The sequence below is a fragment of the Moschus berezovskii genome, chromosome 1, assembly GCF_049115385.1.
Source record: "Moschus berezovskii isolate FMDL1 chromosome 1, NW_MosBer_1.0, whole genome shotgun sequence".
Taxonomy (NCBI): Eukaryota; Metazoa; Chordata; class Mammalia; order Artiodactyla; family Moschidae; genus Moschus; species Moschus berezovskii.
Window position 1 is genome coordinate 7240285 of NC_142460.1, and position 21998 is coordinate 7262282.

Below are 21998 nucleotides of genomic sequence, written 5' to 3' on the forward strand. Positions count from 1 at the left end.
CAGATACATGATCATGGTATCTTTATTTATTGAGAACTTCCTTAATCTCAAAATATTTTCTCATTTTTCCTGTGATTTCTTTCTTGACCCACAGATTATTTAGATGTGTGTTACTTAATTTTGAAATACTTTTGATCTTCCTAGATACATTTTTGTCACTCACTTCTAATTTACTTCCATTGTAGACAGAGCATATGCCTTATGTGATTTCACTTTATTTTCACAGAGACTTGTTTTGTCTCCCTTGGTGAATATACCAATTGCCCCTAAAAAGAACACGCAGTCAGCTGAGGGTAGTGTTCTATAAACATCCATTACGTGCAATTGGTGGATAGTGTTACTCAGATCCTCTCTTTCATGATTTTTGTTTAGCTGTTTCATTAGCTATTAAAAGAGTGGTGTTAAGTTCTTCAACTATGATTGTGGACTTGTCTATTTTTCTCTTTAACTCTGTTGATTTTTGCAACATGTGTTTTGAAGCTCCTTTATTTGGTGAACACACACTTTTGTATCTGTTCAATGAATTGACACTTTTATCATTCTGAAATATCTCTCTTTAGCTTTCCCAATTCTCTCAAAGTCTGATTTATTGGATGTTAACAAAGTCATATCTTTTCTTATCCTTTTACAAGAAAGGCATATCTTTTCTTATCCTTTACTTTCAACCTATCTGTCTCTATAATTAAAGTGTTTCTCAAAGACAATATATGCTCAGGTCTTGCTTATTTCTTTAAAAGTTCATTCTGACTTAGTTCATTATCCTTTAATGATGGTTTATTACCATTTTGTTCACTTTTGTTTTTTCCCTTCTATTTTTGTTTGTTTCACTATTCCTTTCTTATCTTTTGTATTCTTTTTTGCTGACTTCTTTTCGATTATTTGGATTTTTTTTTTATATTTTAACCTATCTATTGGCTTATTGGATATAACTCTTTGTCATGCTTTTAGCAGTTAGTCTAAAGATTACAACAGGGACAAATAGAGAACGTAGCATCAACGCACTTATACCATCAGGTGTAACTTGGATAGCTGCTGGGAAGTTGCAGTGTAACACAGGGAGCCCCGTCTACACTCTGGGATGAGTTAGAGGGATTGGATGGGGGGAGAGGACGGAGGTGAGGGAGGTAGAAGATATATGTATAATTATGGCTGATTCGAGTTGTTCTTTTAGAAAATCACTAAGAAATTAAGACACGCCAGCAAGTCTGATTTCTTTCTGTAACAAAATTAGTATATAAGTACACGTTAGAAGTATGGGGGACACAGTATATTAGGATTTCAGCAAAACATCTGTTAGAGGTCTAATACAGTATTGGGGGCTGAGAATGAAGGCTTGAGACAAATCTTGTAAGTGCTGCTTCCTCCACTTAACTCTTTATGTGGCTCTAACCAAGCCATTTAAATTCTCTAGGCAAGTGAAAGTCGCTCAGTCGTGTCCAACTCTTTGCGACCCCATGGATTATACAGTCCACGGAATTCTCCAGGCCAGAATCCTGGAATGGGTACCCTTACCCTTCTCCAGGGGAATCTTCCCAATCCAGAGATTGAACCCAAGTCTCCCACATTGCAGGCAGATTCTTTACCAGCTGAGCCACAGGAGAATCAATAGTGCCTTCATCTCTTAAAATGGAAAGTATAATAGTACCTATATTTCATAGGGTCTCAGTAAAGACTGAATTGGAAAAATGCACACTACCTGCCATGGAGTAAATACCATATTAATGTCAGCTATTATTACTGCTAAAACATAACATCTCTGTGGACAAAAGATAAAATAATTCAAAATGATTATATGACAGTGATAAAATACTATGAATAATAAATATTACTTGCCTCATCCTTCTATCAGTGTCTGCTTTTGTTTTACAATTTTCCAATTATCTTCTAGGAAAAAAATATTTCAATGGGGTCCCTAACAGTTTTGTATAAATCTGTTGGCTCAAAAAATATGCTTATTATTTATAACAGAAAAACATGAGTAATAACAACAATGCATTCATAGGAGACTGTGCAAATAAATTATGATCAACCTATATGTACCCCATGAAAGACACATTTTTAGACCATTTGATTAAGTAAGAAACGTTTATTTCATATACAATATAATCACAATTTTACAAGTGTGTGTAGGAGGATAAAAGACTAGTATGAAATACAGCAAAAGGTTAATATGATCTTTTATAAGTGGTGAGGTTATAGATGATTTTCATCTCATTATAAATTATGCATTTCCAAGTTCTCCATAATGAACAAGAATTCTTCTTATAGTTGAAAAATATTTTGATAAAAATAAAATAGAGTATAGTTTTATGCACCATGACTGGCTTTCTATCAAGGTTTCTGGTCCTTCAGACCCAAAGCTTTGATCTCCAACAAAGCTGAGCACCAAAGATCACTAAGTCCTTGGACTGCAAGGAGATCCAACCAGTCCATCCTAAAGGAAATCAGATATGAATATTCATTGGAAGGACTGAAGCTGAAGCTGAAACTCCAGTACTATGGCCACCTGATGAGAACAACTGACTCATTTGAAAAGACCCTGATGCTGGGAAAGATTGAAGGTGGGAGGAGAAAGGGACGACAGAGCATGAGATGGTTGGATGGCATCATCAACTGAATGGACTTGAGTTTGAGTGAGCTCTGGGAGATAGTGAAGGACAGGGAGGCCTGGTGTGCTGCAGTCCACGGGGTCACAGAGAGTCAGACATAACTAAGTGACTGAACGACAAAATGGAGATATAAAGCAACGTTTATTAAGGAAGATGCTTAGAGAAAAGATGGCGTGCGGATTAAAAAAGGCCATATTAACTATCTTTAAATATCTTAAACTATCTTACCTAATTAACAAATATCTTAACAATCATTTGGGAGAAATTGGATCCATGGCCAGATTTCCTTTTTGAAATGAGATGTGTTTAAAAAGACCCATCCTGGAAGACAGCACTACGCTAAGATGACTGGAATGAACTTCCCCGAGTTACAAGAACCCAGCACACATCCATCAACTGAACAAATGGCCTGGCCACCACCAGGTGCTCTGACACATCCAAAACAGTGCAAAGGGTGTTTGGGCAGTAAGGAGCAGGGGCTTCCCTGATAGCTCAGTTGGTAAAGAATCTGCCTGCAATGCAGGAAACTCCGGTTCAATTCTTGGCTTGAGAAAATCCTCTGGAGAAGGGATAGGCTACCCACTCCAGTATTCTGGGGCTTCCCTTGTGGCTCAGCTGGTAGTATCCACCTGCCAATGCAGGAGACAGAAGTTCTGATCCCTGGGTTGGGAAGATCCCCTGGAGAAAGGAACGGCTACCCACTCCAGTACTCTGGCCTGAAGAATTCAAATATCTCTCAGATCAAAGAGTTCTGTGACACACTCTTGGTCTGATTTCAGGCTTATTACGTGTCAAATCTTCATCCTATCCCAATTATGAAAACTCCATGCTGAAAAGTGTTGGTCTGTTTCATGGCAGTTTTCCAGGTGCCAGAAAAAAAGTGAAACTGCCTATCGTCTTATAATCTTACAAGGATGATCTGTCTCCACCCACCTAGAGGGAGTTCTCCGAGAAGACCTCTAAGGACCCTGAACACTTGGGAGGCACTTACACACAGCATGAAAAAGAAGAGATGAGAAGGCAAGGCAAGAGAACAGAAGGGAACCAAACCTAAACCATGAACTACAGGAAGCATTTTAAATGACCTTCTAAACCAAAACTAATTTCCTGTAAGACAAGCTCCACATTCTAGATTCACAACCCTGGTTGGAAGCAAACAACTTTCGTGTATCACCTCCGCAGGGAACAAAGGATGTCAAAAGTCAAATGACATTTCCTTTGGTTTAAATTTTTTAAAGAGAAGGTGCCATAGCATCTTTTCAGAAGTAGGATGGAGACTAAAGATTACAAACTTGAAACTCCAGGAAACAAGGAGGAAGTGACAACTTGTATAAATCCTCCAGTTCAAACTCCCCACCATTGTTCTAACAAACGTGACCCACACTCCTATTCAGGGCAATTTCTATACCATATTAGTGATCCAACCTAGCTTTAATGAAATCTCAAAATCTGAAACGTTAGACAAGACCTCACCTGGGACAACTGCAAACCTGCCAAGCTCCTCCTCTGCCATTTCCACCACTGCCTCCCACCCACTGTGCCTCCCTGCCCACTCCTAAGGCTTCTGCGAACGGAGGAACACCCACCGCAGCTCTCTACTCCATGGTCTTATCCCCTCTTAGAGTCTGGGTGTTGAAATGGAAGCAATTCCAGCAGAGATTTTTCCTCTCATATATCATGCATCACTTTGCCAACAAAAGTACATAGAGTCAAAGCTATGGTTTTTCCAGTAGTCCTGTATGGATGTGAGAGTTGGACCATAAAGAAGGCTGAGTACTGAAGAATTGATGCTTTTGAATTGTGGCAATGGAGAAGACTCCTGAGAGTCCCTTAGACAGCAAGGAAATCAAACCAGTCAATCCTAAAGGAAATCAACCCTGAATATTCATTGGAAGGACTGATGCTAAAGCTGAAGCTCCAACAGTTTGGCCACCTGATGCAAAGAGCAGACTCACTGGAAAAGACCCTGATGCTGGGAAAGATTGAGAGCAAGAAGAGAAGGGAGCAGCAGAGGATGAGATGGTTGGATGGCATCACTGACTCAGTGGACATGACTCTGAGTAAACTCCAGGAGACAGTAAAGGACAGGGATGCCTAGGGCTGAAGTCCATGGGATCGCAAAGAGAAGGACATGACTGAGTGACTGAACGACAACTAACTGGAGACATCTGAATAACCACCTGGATAATCAGCCCCAGGGACAAAAGCTGCTTAATTTTAACAAGGGCACCAACCCTACCCAGGTTTCTCTGGGTTCCAGAAGGGAGCCACAGTTACTCAGTTACCACGAGTATTAGTCTGGAGAAGTCAGGAAACACTGAATGATGCTGAGTGTTATAATACAAGTAGGTTTTGACATGGTATCTAAACAACCAAAGAAACATGGCGTAATCCACTTTGATTACACAGTCCAATCTCCTGCAGGAGGCTGAAAGAACTTACCTCCAAAGAGAAAAGCTTAAGTCTCCATTGCCTTAAATCCTTTTGGAATGAGGCTGGATATAAATAGACCAACCAGTCAGCCTGCCATTAAGATATAAGATATGGGAGAGTCACTCCCCAGTCAGCAGGGCCTGAGTGATCATTGTAAAGGTTTTGGCCAGTGGTCTTGACACCCGTGGAGCTTCCCAGGCGGCAGAATCCACCTACCAATACAGGAGATGCAAGAGACATCCTTGGTTTAGGAAGATTCCCTGGAGAGGGAAATGGCTACAGACCCCAGTATTCTTGCCTGGGAAATCCCAGGGACAGAGGAGCCTCATGGGCTACAGTGCATGGGCTCACAGAGAGTCGGACTTGACAGAAACTGCACACACTTGACACCCATGCGCTGAGAAACCTAGGCTCCAATAAGACTTCCCAGGCCCATTTGCACAGCAGGATATTTCATTTAAAGGGGTTTTTGACGTTGAAAAGAAAAGAAAATGAAGCTGTGGATCTAGTACAACCTTATCCTTTTACAGAGGCCCAGAGAGGTTGAGTGCTTTACCCAACATCACACAGACAGTACATCAAAACGGCACAGAGTTTCAGCCTAAGTTTCCAGGGTTGTTGAACACCGTTCAACACCGTTCATCATTACTTACATTTTCAAGTAAATTCTCTGTTCGCACAGGATCTAATTTTAAACAGCGAAAACTCCATTGGCATCCAGGTGACCTCTAGAAAAAGAGGTGAGAGCAGACCTTACCGTAACTCCTTCCCCTTCTCTTGTCTCCTCGACCCTTCTCACGTCTCAAGGAAATACCTCCCTGCCAGGCAATGACTTCATCACTCTCCTTCTCGCTAATTTGAATACTCTTGTGGGAGAGCCAAGCAAAAAATGAAAATGATGAATGACTCCTTGTGCAACGCAGAAAAAATGTGGTGTTTGGGATCTCAACGTGATGGAATACCCCTCATGCAGAAACAGAACATGCTTCTGTCCAAAACAAAGACGCAGAAACGAGAGTATTTCAGAGCTCCAAGGGCATCTGGCCAAATGGTAAGTGTGCAGAAGACTTTAAAGGGCCAGATGAAAGCAAATCAACCCTCACCTCCAGAACAGGTAAGTGTTTTATTTGAAAGAAAAACAGAAGTTTTTCTAAGTAAATCACAAAGTCAAGTCAGGAGAGAAACAGTAGAAGGGGAGAGGGATGCTAAAAAGGGGAAAAGAAAAATATCCGCTTGATTATCCAACATATTCACCGATTTTTACCAAGATAAGTTTTTTAACCCAGAGCTCAGACTTCATCTTCTCATCACATACATACAGGTACGCGGTCACACTGCAATTATCATGAACACTAAATTCTAATGATATTTAAAATCTTTTGCACATAGGAGTTAATGTTAATTCATAAACTGAATTCTGTGGGTTTTCTGTGTTTAGAGAGGTTTTTAAATTAATCACATATTTGAGGCATAACACGATGTAAAATTAAGGTGCACATGTTAATTCACCACATTTATATACTGTAATATCCTTGCCACTGCAGTAATAATTATCAGTTCGATCATGTGACCTATTTATCATTTCTTTTTAGTGGCTGGAATAATTAGATTCTGGTCTCTTGCAAGTCTGATAATTATAATGCAATATTGTTGTCTACATCCACTATACTGTACATAAGATCTCTACTCGGTGCAAGTCTGTATCCTTAAGAAACAAACCCCCACCCTCCAGCTCCTGATAACCACTTCTTTACTGTGATTTTGAGTCTGGCTTTTTCTGAGATTCCACATACAAGCGATATCGGACAGTACTTGTCTTCCTCTGGCTGACTGACCTCACTTGGCATAATGTCCTCAAGGTCTAGCCACACTGCTATATAATCAAGTTTTTAAAATGCTGTTTTCTTGTCGGACATTTCTTGCTGCATTAGAACCTCGAATCATATCCTCAATCTTCATTTTTGCTATTTCCAGAGAGGTGGCCATCAGCTGTCTCCATATGAGAAAAGTGCCCATCTTAGTTGGCAGGCAGAGAGGAGATTTAAACCAGCACTTGCTGGCCAACCTGTTCCATGTCAGAAGCTGTCCCACAGGCTGTTTATGCTTCCCTTTGACCTCTGAGACATGACTGGCTCTCCTGAATGGGCATCACTACAGTTTAGCCATTTTTTTACAATGAGAAGTCATGAAATTTGCTCCAGGCCAGCAGCCAGTGAAACTCCACTGCCTGTTCTGCCGTCAGTATCCCGTGCTGGCCCAGGATACAAGCTCACTCTGGATGCCCCAACATCATCTAAATGGCCCTGCTGCTAATAAATAACTCCTTTGCACTTTACAACGATAGCAGAAAACATCCCACGAGTCAGAAGACTCAACTCCCTTCTAAACTACAGTCAACACTCTTGGTTTTCTCCCTAAGGTAAATCTGGACTGAGATTTTTGAGGGCCCTCCACGCGGTTCTCCGTAGTGGCTGACCAATTTACATTCCCACCAACCTTGTCTCCACACCCCTACAGCATTTACTGTTTCTGGATTTTTGGCTGAGGGCCATTTTGGCTGGTGTGAAGTGATATTTCATTGGAGTTTGCTTTTTTAAAAAAATAAATTTATTTATTTTTAATTGGGGCATAATCGACTTACAATATAGTGTTGGTTTCTGCCATATATCAACATATTGTTAGCCGGCTATACCCCAATACAAAGCAAATTGTTTATAAGGAAAAAAAATCTGGACTGAGATTTAAAAAAGAAAACTTTTGTCATATTTACTGCCTTTTCTAGCCCCAAACCTTGCTTTACCTTGCATCATCTTTTCTGGTCCTTTATTACTGATTTAAATAGAACCAATAAGAGACATTCATACTAAATCAAATATAGTATGATGCTGCTGCTGCTAAGTCACTTCAGTCATGTCCGACTCTGTGTGACCCCATAGACGGAAGCCCACCAGGCTCCCCCGTCCCTGGGATTCTCCAGGCAAGAACACTCAAGCAATTCTGCAGAGTAACAAATACCTGAGCTGTTTGAGGAAAATCAAGAGAATGAAACAGTATCAAATCCATGCATTCTGATTGACACAAAAGGTCTGGAGGAAGATACAGATAATACACAAGGCAAACCCTGGGACTAATAAATACCTTCAGACTGTTGAAGTTTTGGCTCTTTTGAACTGACTATCATTTTCATATGTCACAAGAATCAATTAAGTCAATTAAGTCAAATAATCATAAGGATTAAGATTTAAATAAAGAGAAAGTTTGATTTAAAAAAGAGAGAGTGAACTGGCTACACATATTGTAAGGGAACCACAAACAGAATCAACTATGTTTTCTCATCTTTCCAGAAAAGCTGAACTCAAACAACACATTTTGTGCAAAACAATAACCACTGAGGAGCCACTGTGCTTCTGGTACAATGAGAAAAAATTGTCAAAATCTTCAATAAAAACCCCACCCCAAAGAAACACACATCAAGAACTCAAGTCAAGCTGACAATGATTTGCTTCACTGATGCTCACAGCACCGCCACTGGAAGAATGCATTGGTCAAAAAAGGAATCATATCTAAAGTTTAAGGAATAATGAGAATTTAACAACATGAGCTATGCACTAAGAGCTTAGCAGACATTTTCCATACATCCTCACCCTATCCTGGAGCTGACCGGGGGCTCCAGGAAGGCAAGTCCCATATCTACTGTATTCCCCACTGGGTCCCAGAGCCTAGTGCGGAGTCCTGCACACAGCTGGTACTGAAGAGAAATTAGCTGAGGGATTGAACTGGGAAAGCAAAGAGAAGTTAAAGGGCTGAGACTATTATCAGCTACTTCACATAAACAAGGAAATGGAAGCTTGAAAGGTTACTGATTTGCCCGAGGTTATTCATGCGGCAAATGGCGGACCTGCAATTCCAACCCAGGGCAGCAATATTCCACATTAAGCTCTAAGCCCCTAGGTCAACCAAGATATTCGATCCTCAGTCATGGGAAATGAGTGAGCACAGATAACTAGGCAGTTTCTGGAAATACACAGGGTCTGTGCTGTGCTGCACTGTGCTTTAGTCCAACTCTTTGCAACCCGGTGGACTGCAAACAGCCAGGCTCCTCTGTCCATAAGGAGTCTCCAGGCAAGAACACTGGAGTAGGTGGCAATGCCCTCCCTTCAGGGGAATCTTCCCAACCCAGGGATCGAATCCTGGTCTCCCACATTGCAGGTGGATTCTTAACCATCTGAACCACCAAGGGATACTCACCATAGGATCTAGGTTTACCAAAAAGTCTGGTATACCCTTGAAAGATTAAGACTGCCACCCACCACTGAGAAAAAGACTGTGCTTTGGGTTTGGAGGAGGGCCCAGGGGAAGAGCTTCCAAGCACAGCAGACTGTCCGACATGTCCCTGAAGTGTTTCATCACTCACAAGGAATCGGCTTGATGGTCACTTTCAGTCTCACTTTTCTATACAGTAAAATGTGGGGAACTTTCAGGTTGTTAAACATTGTTCGACATGAAGAGAGAGGCAGAAAGAAGGTCCAGAAGAAAATGCTATCTAAACAGAACACGCTATCATTATCACAGAAGGGCAAGCATCATAATAAGTTTGCCCTACTGAAAATAATAAAATCAGTTACAAAATGCAAACTAAACATCCCAAAACACTAACAATTAATATGGAAACATTTCTGGAAAACAATAGACCATTCTATCATTTGATGCCAGGAGTTTCCCATGTGAAAGGTTAACTTATTCAGGTGTTGAGTTGGGACCAAGAAAACAAAAGCATTTGATAGAGAATTGGCTAGAATAACTCTTCAGTCGTGACCAGCGGAGTCAAAGGCTGGAGTTATACTGTAAAACTTAATTTAGAAGTAAACAGTAAAATGAAGGTCTCTTTAAATTCTCCAACAATTTTCACTTTAAAAGTACCAAGTTGGTCCGTAAAAAAACTCAAGCTAATTTATTTCAAAGCAATCAACTTCTTAAAAACCCTTTATTTCACAATTAGGCTAACATCCCATTAATTTGGGACACTTACCAACGTATTTATCCCTTGCTCATTACCTACGTGCACATTAAGAGCACACCGATAACACAATACAGGCATTAATATGTAAAACATCAACAAAAGCCATCTGGAAAGCTAATGAATAATCAAGGGATTTCAAATTAAACTACAGAATTTTCCCTTAGAATCTTTAGGACAACACTGTCAAGTTCAATCTATTCACTTCGCCTCCAGAATCAATTTTTCAAACTTTATGACAGGTCTAATCGCTTCCACCTGTGTCTCCAGCTTGACTCTTGACTGGCATGCTACCAGCCAGGGTGGAAATGTAGACAAAGACCCCTATTAGGATCCGGCTGTTTCTCTACTGTGAGGTCACTCAGCCATTAAATTAGTTCCAGCCCAGTTTCTGTCCTCTCAGGCCTCCACTTGTGGGGAGGAGGGTGCGCAGTAGAGCGAGTTAGGGGAGCAGAGTCAGAAGAGAAGAAAGGCGGAAGGGGATGTTAGGGGCTGACTGGACACGTATGTGAAAGGCGTTAGGAGATGTTAGGGAGCGACGGGACACGTATGTGAAGGGCGGAAGGGGATGTTAGGGTGTGACGGGACACGTATGTGAAAGGCGGAAGGGGATGTTAGGGAGCGACGGCACACGTATGCGAAAGGCGGAAGGGGATCTTAGGGGCTGACTGGACACATATGTGAAAGGAGGAAGGGGATGTTAGGGAGCGACGGCACACGTATGTGAAAGGCGGAAGGGGATCTTAGGGGCTGACTGGACACATATGTGAAAGGCGGAAAGGGATGTTAGGGAGTGACGGGACAGGTATGTGAAAGGCGGAAGGGGATGTTAGGGAGCGACGGCACACGTATGCGAAAGGCGGAAGGGGATCTTAGGGGCTGACTGGACACATATGTGAAAGGAGGAAGGGGATGTTAGGGAGCGACGGCACACGTATGTGAAAGGCGGAAGGAGATGTTAAGGAGCGACGGGACACGTATGTGAAAGGCGGAAAGGGATGTTAGGGGCTGACTGGACACGTATGCGAAAGGCGGAAGGGGATGTTAGGGAGTGACGGCACACGTATGTGAAAGGCGGAAGGGGATGTTAGGGAGCGACGGGACACGTATGTGAAAGGCGGAAGGGGATGTTAGGGGCTGACTGGACACGTATGCGAAAGGCGGAAGGGGATGTTAGGGAGCGACGGGACACGTATGTGAAAGGCGGAAGGGGATGTTAGGGAGCGACGGGACACGTATGTGAAGGGCGGAAGGGGATGTTAGGGAGCGACGGGACACGTATGCGAAAGGCGGAAGGGGATGTTAGGGAGCGACGGGACACGTATGTGAAAGGCGGAAGGGGATGTTAGGGAGCGACGGGACACGTATGAGAAGGGTGGGTGGGGATGTTAGGGGCTGACTGGACACGTATGTGAAAGGCGGAAGGGGATGTTAGGGAGCGACGGGACACGTATGTGAAGGGCGGAAGGGGATGTTAGGGGCTGACTGGACACGTATGTGAAAGGCGGAAGGGGATGTTAGGGGCTGACTGGACACGTATGTGAAAGGCGGAAGGGGATGTTAGGGAGCGACGGGACACGTATGTGAAAGGCGGAAGGGGATGTTAGGGAGCGACGGGACACGTATGTGAAAGGCGGAAGGGGATGTTAGGGAGTGACGGGACAGGTATGCGAAGGGCGGAAGGGGATGTTAGGGGCTGACTGGACACGTATGTGAAAGGCGGAAGAGGATGTTAGGGAGCGACGGGACAGGTATGCGAAGGGCGGAAGGGGATGTTAGGGGCTGACTGGACACGTATGTGAAAGGCGGAAGGGGATGTTAGGGAGCGACGGGACACGTATGTGAAGGGCGGAAGGGGATGTTAGGGGCTGACTGGACACGTATGTGAAAGGCGGAAGGGGATGTTAGGGGCTGACTGGACACATATGTGAAAGGCGGAAGGGGATGTTAGGGAGCGACGGGACACATATGTGAAGGGCGGAAGGGGATGTTAGGGGCTGACTGGACACGTATGTGAAAGGCGGAAGGGGATGTTAGGGAGCGACGGGACACGTATGTGAAGGGCGGAAGGGGATGTTAGGGGCTGACTGGACACGTATGTGAAAGGCGGAAGGGGATGTTAGGGGCTGACTGGACACATATGTGAAAGGCGGAAGGGGATGTTAGGGAGCGACGGGACACATATGTGAAGGGCGGAAGGGGATGTTAGGGGCTGACTGGACACGTATGTGAAAGGCGGAAGGGGATGTTAGGGAGTGACGGGACAGGTATGCGAAGGGCGGAAGGGGATGTTAGGGGCTGACTGGACACGTATGTGAAAGGCGGAAGGGGATGTTAGGGAGTGACGGGACACGTATGCGAAGGGCAGAAGGGGATGTTAGGGAGTGACGGGACACGTATGTGAAAGGCGGAAGGGGATGTTAGGGAGCGACGGGACACGTATGCGAAGGGCAGAAGGGGATGTTAGGGAGCGACGGGACACGTATGTGAAAGGCGGAAGGGGATGTTAGGGAGCGACGGGACAGGTATGCGAAGGGCGGAAGGGGATGTTAGGGAGTGACGGGACACGTATGCGAAGGGCAGAAGGGGATGTTAGGGAGTGACGGGACACGTATGTGAAAGGCGGATGGAGATGTTAGGGGCTGACGGGACATGTATGCAAAGAGGTGAGAACCTGGGACTGGCCCCAGACCGTGACACAAAAAACACTATCTTTCTTAAACGCTGCTGGCTCCTCTCCCCTGTGCGATTTTCCCCAAATACGTTTTAATGACTTGAGTGGATTGTTTCTCCTTGTCTTACCCTCCACTTGGAGAAAGTCTACTGTCTCCCATACAAGGTTTCCTCAAAGGAAACTGAAGCTAGTTCACAGAACCATTTCGGCCCTCTAAAAGGTTACTGAGAGCCAGGAAGGTGGGCAGGGTATAGGATTCTGACTCCAGGATCACTCCGTTCGGAGGAGCTGAGGTGTTTCTGATGCCCAGATAGCAGAACTGGGGAGAGCAGGGCCCAAGCGGGTGAGAATGCCAAGGTCACAGAGCTAGCTGGTGATGAAATCTTCAGGTCCAGTGTTTCTCTCTACTAGACGGTGAGCGTTACGCGTGACACAGACACTGCTCCAAAAACTTCACTGACCAGTCTGCTCCTCACCCAGCGCCGTTATGTGCTGTGACCACTTCTCTCTGTCTGCCCAAAGGCCCAGACTCAGACCAAGAAGAGATGCACAGACGTGTGTGTATGAACTGAGTGTGCCCTGGGAACCGCTTCCTCCAGGGCACTGTGAGGTTAGGGCAGTACAATCCCCGCTTTCTCTCCCCAGTGCCTGGCATACAGCAAACACTCCATAAACTCTTATTCCACGTAGGGTGAAGGCAAACTTAAACGTGAAAAATCAAGGGACTTCAACAATGGTAAGAAAATAAACCTACTTAACAAAGAAATCTAAATTATTTTTTACAAAAAAAAAAAAAAATACCCATGTGTGGCCAGTTCATCCAGGATGTATACAAGGATGCAAAGAGAATCAGCATAAATGAGTTCATGTTCATCTGGCTCATCACACACTGTGGCTTCACACCTAAGTTGTTTCAATCTCAGATCATTGAACTATCGCTCAAATAAAAGACGACCGCACAATTACCATAATGGCTCCTTTACCCTAAGCCTGCACTCCAAGGTCTAGTTTTCCCCTTCCTGCCTTCCCTAGGGCTGAAGGTCAATCAATGCTTATCAGGAGATTCCACTAAATGTGCAGCGCTCTGGACCAAACCAGGTCAGAGTCAGCACCTGGAGGCACTTGTCCAGCAGAAAGGAGGGCTGGGCACTGGCCGACCCACACCCCCTTGTCTGGAACCCCACCACCAGCGGCAGCTCACATCTTCAAACGGCTCCCCAGGTCTGCAGCCACAGGACTGACGACGGAATACAGTGAAGGTTCCCTGGTCCAGACGCAAGACTCAACCCATGGCCCTGGTGGGACTCTTCCCAACCAGCTGAGCTAACTGGTCACAAGAAAAGCTACCAGGAAATAACTTGGGAGGTGGGGGAAGATTGTCTAAGTGAACCGAAATCAGAATTTACCCTGTGTTACCTTGACCATCAGGTAGAAAATCCATTTCGTGGTTAGAAATACATGTTTTTTTTAAAAAAAAAAAAAAAGCCTGGGGTGGGGGATTCAGGGTGAAATTAACCTCTTCCAACCAGACTTGGTTGGGTGGCTTGCCATGTCAGACTATCGGGGAAACAGCACTCACTCATGTGGTTTTTGCTCTTTATTACTGGAGGGTGAGTCCTCAGGGCCATCAAACACCTTGATGTTATCAGCAAGCGACTCCTGCATTTCCCTCTGCTCCTCCTTGTCCTCAGAGCTCCTTCCCCTCTACAGAACCACTACCCGAGCTCTAACTGGGGCAGGAGGTGACGGTGGTGGTGGTGGTTCACGGTTTCAAGACCAGCCTGCTCCCCTGACAGGAGATCAAATGAAAGGTTTCGGTGCTACCTCAGTGTCACAGTAGCTTAAGCTGGGCTTGTAGTCAAAGAAGCACACACAGCCTCCAACAATTTGTCCAAAGAAAATGGTCCAAATCCTCTTAGATTTGTAATAACATAAGAAAGTTACCTCTAATGACACTGTATAAGCAGCGAAATAAAACCAGAGTTACCTGAAAATAATTGTTTCCAACTATGATTTTAATTTTTGCAAGCAATGGGGCATCATGATGTATTATACTACTTAAAGGCCAAGTGAAAGTGAAGTCACTCAGTCGTGTCTGATTAGTAGCAACCCCATGGACTGCAGCCCACCAGGCTCCTCTGTCCATGCGATTTTCTAGGCAAGAGTACTGGAGTGGCTTGCCATTGCCTTCTCTGAGAAAGACTTCTAACTGCCCTTTAATATCTGCCCTCCTCTCCTCCTGGTTAACAGAAACCTAATTTTCAGTAGATTCATCGATGCCAAGTACAATGATGGCATTTATTTCCTAGTCGTCCTTGGAGGTAAATATGGTCATGTTCTAGCCATGGGAGATTAACAAAAACATCATGAGCAACTTCTGAAAGAGCCCATATGTGGACACGCCCCAATTTACACTCTCCTTTGCTCACCAGGTAAAATGAGAGAGAATATAAAAGCTTGGGTTACCTCTTGGCACCCACCCTAGCAAGGTACCCACAAGCCCTCTTGGTAACACACTGCCCACTGCCCAAACCCAGCAACCATAATCTCAATGTTTCAAGATTGCCCCGATACAAAATAATCTTCACTATTGTCCACAAAAACAACAAAAATGGTCTGGAAGTGCCAACGTTTTTCGATCTGAATTTCGCCTCCCAAAAATTTTTTGTTAAATGTTCTGATTTTTTATTTGGCAAATATGATTGGAATGGGTCACCTTTTTGATATAATAGTGTACACTGGAATAGCAAAAGATTATCACAGAGTTTGTACAAGCAAGTAATAATTGCTCCATACAAATACAGGCTTTTTCTTCTCTACGGGAACACCAGGGATTGGGGAGTGGAGGCAGGAGATGATGGCAACACTGCAAGAAAAAAAACAACACAAAACAACTCGGGAGACAAGACCTGTTCATGGCCATTGCTCATATTCCCCTTTGGACTTTGTCTCCTCACTGCTAGTGCCCCTAAAGTAACATGGTTTCTACATCCTGTACATACTAAAACTGCTGTTTCCATGACTGAGCATGAGAGTCACGAAATCCTAAAATTATCTCATCACCTTATATCAACATACTAGCAAATTCCAGAAATTATTGTTCAGAAGAAAAGCCAAAAATATTTCCATACGTTCCATATGCTGAATTATGTATCTGCCTAATTATGCGGTTCCACAGGTGAAAGTGCCCAGAAACCGTGAAGAGGGTGGGGGATTTTGCAGTCTTAACGTTCCTCAAATTTTAGTCCCATGTTGAGGGAAGATGTTTTTCTTATTCATGCCCTCTATAACCCTACTTTTTAAACTATCTATCTCAACATAAAAGTATTATTTAATAGAGACTAATTTGCAGTTTAAAATTAACCTTTCATCTGTTTCCCATTGTTTAACCTTTAATCAAAGTCCATGAAACAAAAGAAATAAGAAGGAAAACTTGAAATAAGATTGAATTTCCAACATCCCAATGGGATTACAGAGTGCTTTAAAAATGCATTGGATAGCAACATACCAAAACAGGTAAGTACAAAACTCCTGTTTATTTCAACTGAACACAGCTTACATGTCATTCAGATTTGCTATCCTAATACTCCGCAAACATCTTAAACTGGTTATAACATCCTAACACTGGTTGCTGCTGCTGCTGCTAAGTCACTTCAGTCGTGTCCGACTCTGTGTGACCCCATAGACGGAAGCCCACCAGGCTCCCCCGTCCCTGGGATTCTCCAGGCAAGAACACTGGAGTGGGTTGCCATTTCCTTCTCCAACAGAGTAAAATGGCAACGTGAACAATAGCGCCACCTGTCAAACACCTTTTTTTCATAATATTCTTTTTCCCAAAGACATGAAAGGTCAGATTAATGGAAGACAGACACAAGGCACAGAAGTCCCTCATTCTTTAAAATACAGATCTCTGACCCAAGAACTTTAATTTCTCTATCTACAGACGGGTGTATTGCTAGTGGTGTATTAAAAGAGTGATCGCTCTAATCTTCATGATTAAGTTATGAATAAGCTATTGCTTTAAGCATAGCATTAAGTTATTGCTCTAAATCTTCTTCCCTCTCACCGAGCACTGGTTGGAAAGAACAATCAAGATACCTGGGGTCCTCCAAGCAAGTACAGAAACCAGCCTGGCCAGGACTTACCCATCCAGAAGACTCATTGTGGTGGGCGTCACTTCGGCAAACAGAATGACTTTCCCAAGTTTCCGTGTCTGCAGATTTTGTCGGTAGATCTCAAAGTCGAAGTTTTCTGATGAGAAGGACTCCATGTCAGTGACCACGGGTATGGCGGATGGGGTGATTTCTATTTCAGACGTGTAGGATGAAATGAATTTCAGGGAGAGCTTGCTGGATGTTATTACTCCTTCAGGATCCACATGTTTCCTCAGCCACTGCATAAGAGGGTCCCGGATTTCCTATGACATAAAGAAAGAAGTGGGAAGGTCGTAATTTGGCATTACGTTGGTAGCTTTCCCTTAAAATGCCACTTTGGTTAGAGAAGTACGTCCTAATTCATGACCAGTGAAAGCTAGGTTAACATATTCTGAACATAAAAACTACCGTACAATAGACAATGAGTACACTAAGTATGGGCTTCTGGTGGCTCAGTGGGAAAGAATCTGCCTGCCAGTGCAAGAGATTTCGGTTCAGTCCCTGAGTGGGGAAGATCCCCTGGAGAAGGAAATGCCAACCCACTCCAGGATTCTTGCCTGGAGAATTCCATGGACAGAGGAGCCTGGCAGGCTACAATCCATGGGGTCACAAAAGACTCAGACATGACTTAGCAACTAAACAACAACACTAAGTATACCTATATTATAAAAATATGAACTGTTCAGAAAGCAAGATCCAGGGAAATGGGCACATTTCTATCCTACACTAGATCCTAAATTCTCAAAAGTCCTTCCTTTCCAGTTCTAGAGTTCATTAGTGATCCTCTAGGCCTCTATGCATTTTACACAAAGTTTTTAACCTTATACTTCCACCCCTCAAAGAAATTCATTATCTGGGAAAATAAAAGCCTAGGTGAAAAGTCACAGGAGACAAAGTACTAAGTAGAGCATTCCCTCTCAGCCTCTGCAGGACCTCCACCTTGTCTCGTAGACAAGTTGACCACCACCAGCCACTGACAGGTCACTAACAATGAAAGGAATGGGGTACCAAAAGATGCTTTTGCTTCACCCCAAATGCAGTCCATGGAGGGGAAGGCAGGAGTCCAGCACTTATGACCCAACTTAGTACCAAACTCTCTGTCCTACCTCCCAAGAAGCTGCAACTTCCTCCTGGGCCCTGGGAGACCTGGGACCTTCCCCTGGAGTGGAGCATCAGGGGGCTCAGGTGGGGAAGTCAGCATCCCAAGGGGCCAGCACAAGACATATTAAAATCTGTTACAGTAAGTACTGATCTGAACTCCTGGGCCCTCTTCACACAAATGCCAGGCACTTTCCAAAGAGGAGACGAGGCCTTCTGTTAGCATCTGGGGTCTGTCCCAAAGCTCTGCATGCCTAAGAGAAGCAGCTTCAAAGATGAAATTTCATTTAACTAAATTCACCTGATGGACCTTTAAAACTCAGTTCCCCTTTGCAGAAAACACAAAGGCTAGAGGAACAAGTTAAATGGCTTCAGAAGGAAGTGATCAGAAGAAATCCAGAGGGTGAGACATTTTATAGCACAAGAATCTTCAAGTGTACGTGTGTGAAAACAAATCTGAATTTCCTTCAACACACTGAACAGCTGGATGTTATAAGGGCACCGCACAAGCTACATCAGTGGATAGGTTAAATCATGCACACACACACACACACTCACAGATGTAAAATAATCTGAAAAATAAACACTTCTTAACTAACTTGGTTTTCATTAACTCAAGCAGGGAGGTAAACAGTTATTCAACAGGTGTAGGTAATGTGATTCCTCTCTATTCAAAGTCAATGAAAGTCAAGATGAAACCAAAAAGAAACAGGCTGCACCAGGTAGAACTTTCAGAACAGGAAGAAAGCAGGGAACCACCTCTGGAGCAAATTATCCGATTGGCCATCTACACATCAGTCATCTCATAAACTGTTTATTTTTGAAAGCAACACATAGAGATGTACAAATATGCAAGAGAAATTAAAATTGGAGTAGGCAAGGTACAGGAGGTTTTTATTTTTAATCATATACTTCTTTCATATAATCTTTCAGGACTTAATCAGGGCAAAGTAAGTTACTCAGAAAAAAAGAGAATCTAAAAAGATAGAAAATGAGGTGAGGAACCTCTTAGGAAATATAACTGTATACCATCTATACTTCTCCTAAATATTTATATTCACTATAGTCAAATGCAACTTGTAGCCATCGAGGAAAACCAAGTACACAGGGTGGAATTTAGGCTCCCCCCACTCCTATCATCCCTGGACAAGAAATGAAATTCTGGTCACAAGAAATATCAAAATTACTACCTGTTTGAAGGAATTCCGCCTGGCATATGCTGTAAAAGGACATAAGTTACAATGATGACGTAAGAGCTACAGAAGTAGCTGCTAACATATGTAAGGAAAAGGAATTAATTAATGAATCTTGGCTTAACTCCACCAATGACCACTAAGAGAGTATAGAAATGCTATTGAAGAAAAAAGCTTGGATCATATATATCAAGGTAAATGGGTAGACATAAGTACTATTAACAATCCTCAACCCCCTCAATCTACCTAAATCTTTAAACACAACTGCCAGAGAGTGCAAAAATGTCACCGCTTTCAGGGAGACTTCTCTGACCCACAGCCTGTCTAGGTTAGGACTATCCTTCATGAACTTAATGACTTTATAGCACTTTTTAAACTGTAATTCCATAGTTTGTACAACTATTTACTCCACGTCCCACTGTTTTGCTAGAATAGAACATAAGCTCCATAAAGACAACAAATGCACGTTTGTGTCTTGCTCCCAACTGTATCCATGGCACCTGGTACCAAATGGATATTGCATGCTTAATAAGCATTCATTGTATAAATGCACATTAAATTCCTGAACAAAATAAAGTCCCACAAGTAACAGACATAAATAGGTATATCAAAGAGGGAAAACCCAGAAAAGGCAATGATAAGAGATGGCCTTGAAATAGATACAATATGCATCAAAAAGAAATGTGAAATTGTTAAATCAGTTCGGTTGAAAATAAAACTGCTATCAAATTCCACCCCAATGACATTCATAAGAACCTTCCAATTAATGTTATTTTTTTAACATTTGAACTTCAAGAATTTAGTATTTACCTTTCTCTAAGATTTCAGGTTAAATTAAATACAATTTAAGTGGAACCAAAAACAACGTTTTATAGTCACATAAATGCTGGTCCCTTTGAATTTGCCACAGCACTAGGGAAACACTAGCTATTCTCAAGGATGGTGAATGTGCCTTTGTTTCCTATTGGGACATGTCGCACACAATATGAAAACCCCAAGGAATCCACCCAAAAAAGTAAGAGAACTAGCAAGTTAGTTGCAAAATCAGTTCAGTTCAGTTCAGTTCAGTCGCTCAGTCATGTCCGACTCTTTGCGACCCCATGAACCACAGCACGCCAGGCCTCCCTGTCCATCACCAACTCCCAGAGTTCACTCAAACTCACGTCCATCGAGTCGGTGATGCCATCCAGCCATCTCATTCTCTGTCGTCCCCTTCTCCTCCCTCCCCCAATCCCTCCCAGCATCAGAGTCTTTTCCAGTGAGTCAACTCGTCTCATGAGGTGGCCAAAGTATTGGAGTTTCAGCTTGAGCATCAGTCCTTCCAATGAACACCCAGGATTGATCTCCTTTAGAATGGACTGGTTGGATCTCCTTACAGTCCAAGGGACTCTCAAGAGTCTTCTCCAACACCACAGTTCAAAAGCATCAATTCTTCAGCGATCAGCTTTCTTCACAGTCCAACTCTCACATCCATACATGACCACGGGAAAAACCATAGCCTTGACTACACGGACTTTTGTTAGCAAAGTAATGTCTCTGCTTTTCAATATACTATCTAGGTTGCTCATAACTTTCCTTCCAAGGAGTAAGCGTCTTTTATTTCATGGCTGCAATCAGCATCCACAGTGATTTTGGAGCCCAAAAAAAATAAAGTCTGACACTGGTTCCACTGTTTCCCCATCTATTTCCCATGAAGTGATGGGACCAGATGCCATGATCTTCGTTTTCTGAATGTTGAGCTTCAAGTCAACCTTTTCAGTCTCCTCTTTCACTTTCATCAAGAGGCTTTTGAGTTCCTCTTCACTTTCTGCCATAAGGGTGGTATCATCTGCATATCTGAGGTTATTGATATTTCTCCCGGTAATCTTGATTCCAGCCCACCGTTCCTCATGATGTACTCTGCATATAAGTTAAATAAGCAGGGTGACAATATACAACCTTGACGTACTCCTTTTTCCTATTTGGAACCAGTCTGTTGTTCCATGTCCAGTTCTAACTGTTGCTTTCTGACCCGCATACAGGCTTCTCAAGAGGCAGGTCAGGTGGTCTGGTATTCCCGTCTCTTTCAGAATGTTCCACAGTTTATTGTGATCCACACAGTCAAAGGCTTTGGCATAGTCAATGAAGCAGAAATAGATGTTTTTCTGGAACTCTCTTGCTTTCTCCATGATCCAGCGGATGTTGGCAATTTGATCTCTGGTTCCTCTGCCTTTTCTAAAACCTGCTTGAACATCTGGAAGTTCACGGTTCACATATTGCTGAAGCCTGGCTTGGAGAGAATTTTGAGCATGACTTTACTAGCGTGTGAGATGAGTGCAATTGTGCGGTAGTTTAAGCATTCTTTGGCATTGCCTTTCTTTGGGATTGGAATGAAGACTGACTTTTCCAGTCCTGTGGCCACTGCTGAGTTTTCCAAATTTGCTGGCATACTGAGTGCAGCACTTTCACAGCATCATCTTTCAGGATTTGAAATACGCTGGCTCCGGCGACGCAGACGTGAGACGCCGGCTCCTGCGAAACCAACCACGGGCAGAAGCATGGCCAAGAGGAGCGACCCCACGCCCAAGGTCAGGGCCTGCTGCCGAGAGGAGCTACCCCATGTCCAAGAGGCGGTGGCTGTGTGGGCGCAGGAGGGCCGAGAGGAGCTACTCTACGTTAAAGGTCAAGAGGGGTGGCCTTGAGGAGACACCCCTTGTCCAAGGTAAGGTGCAGTGGCTGCACTTTGCTGGAGCAGCTGTGAAGAGATATCTCACGACCAAGGTAAGAGAAACCCAAACAAAACAGTAGGTACTGCGAGGGGGCATCAGAGGGCAGACACAC

At 43.5% G+C, this 21998-nt stretch overlaps 1 protein-coding gene across 5 annotated transcripts in view; it reads right to left on the minus strand.

Moving 5' to 3' along the window:
* The window catches only part of HLCS (holocarboxylase synthetase), a 212656-nt gene that overhangs the window by 125013 nt on the left and 65645 nt on the right, over positions 1 to 21998 (minus strand). For all 5 annotated transcript variants that reach the window (XM_088835039.1, XM_055416228.2, XM_088835032.1 and 2 more), the window contains one exon: positions 16879 to 17150. In XM_088835039.1, coding sequence (XP_088691165.1) covers positions 16879 to 17150 — 272 coding nt within the window. The remainder of the gene's footprint in view (positions 1 to 16878; positions 17151 to 21998) is intronic.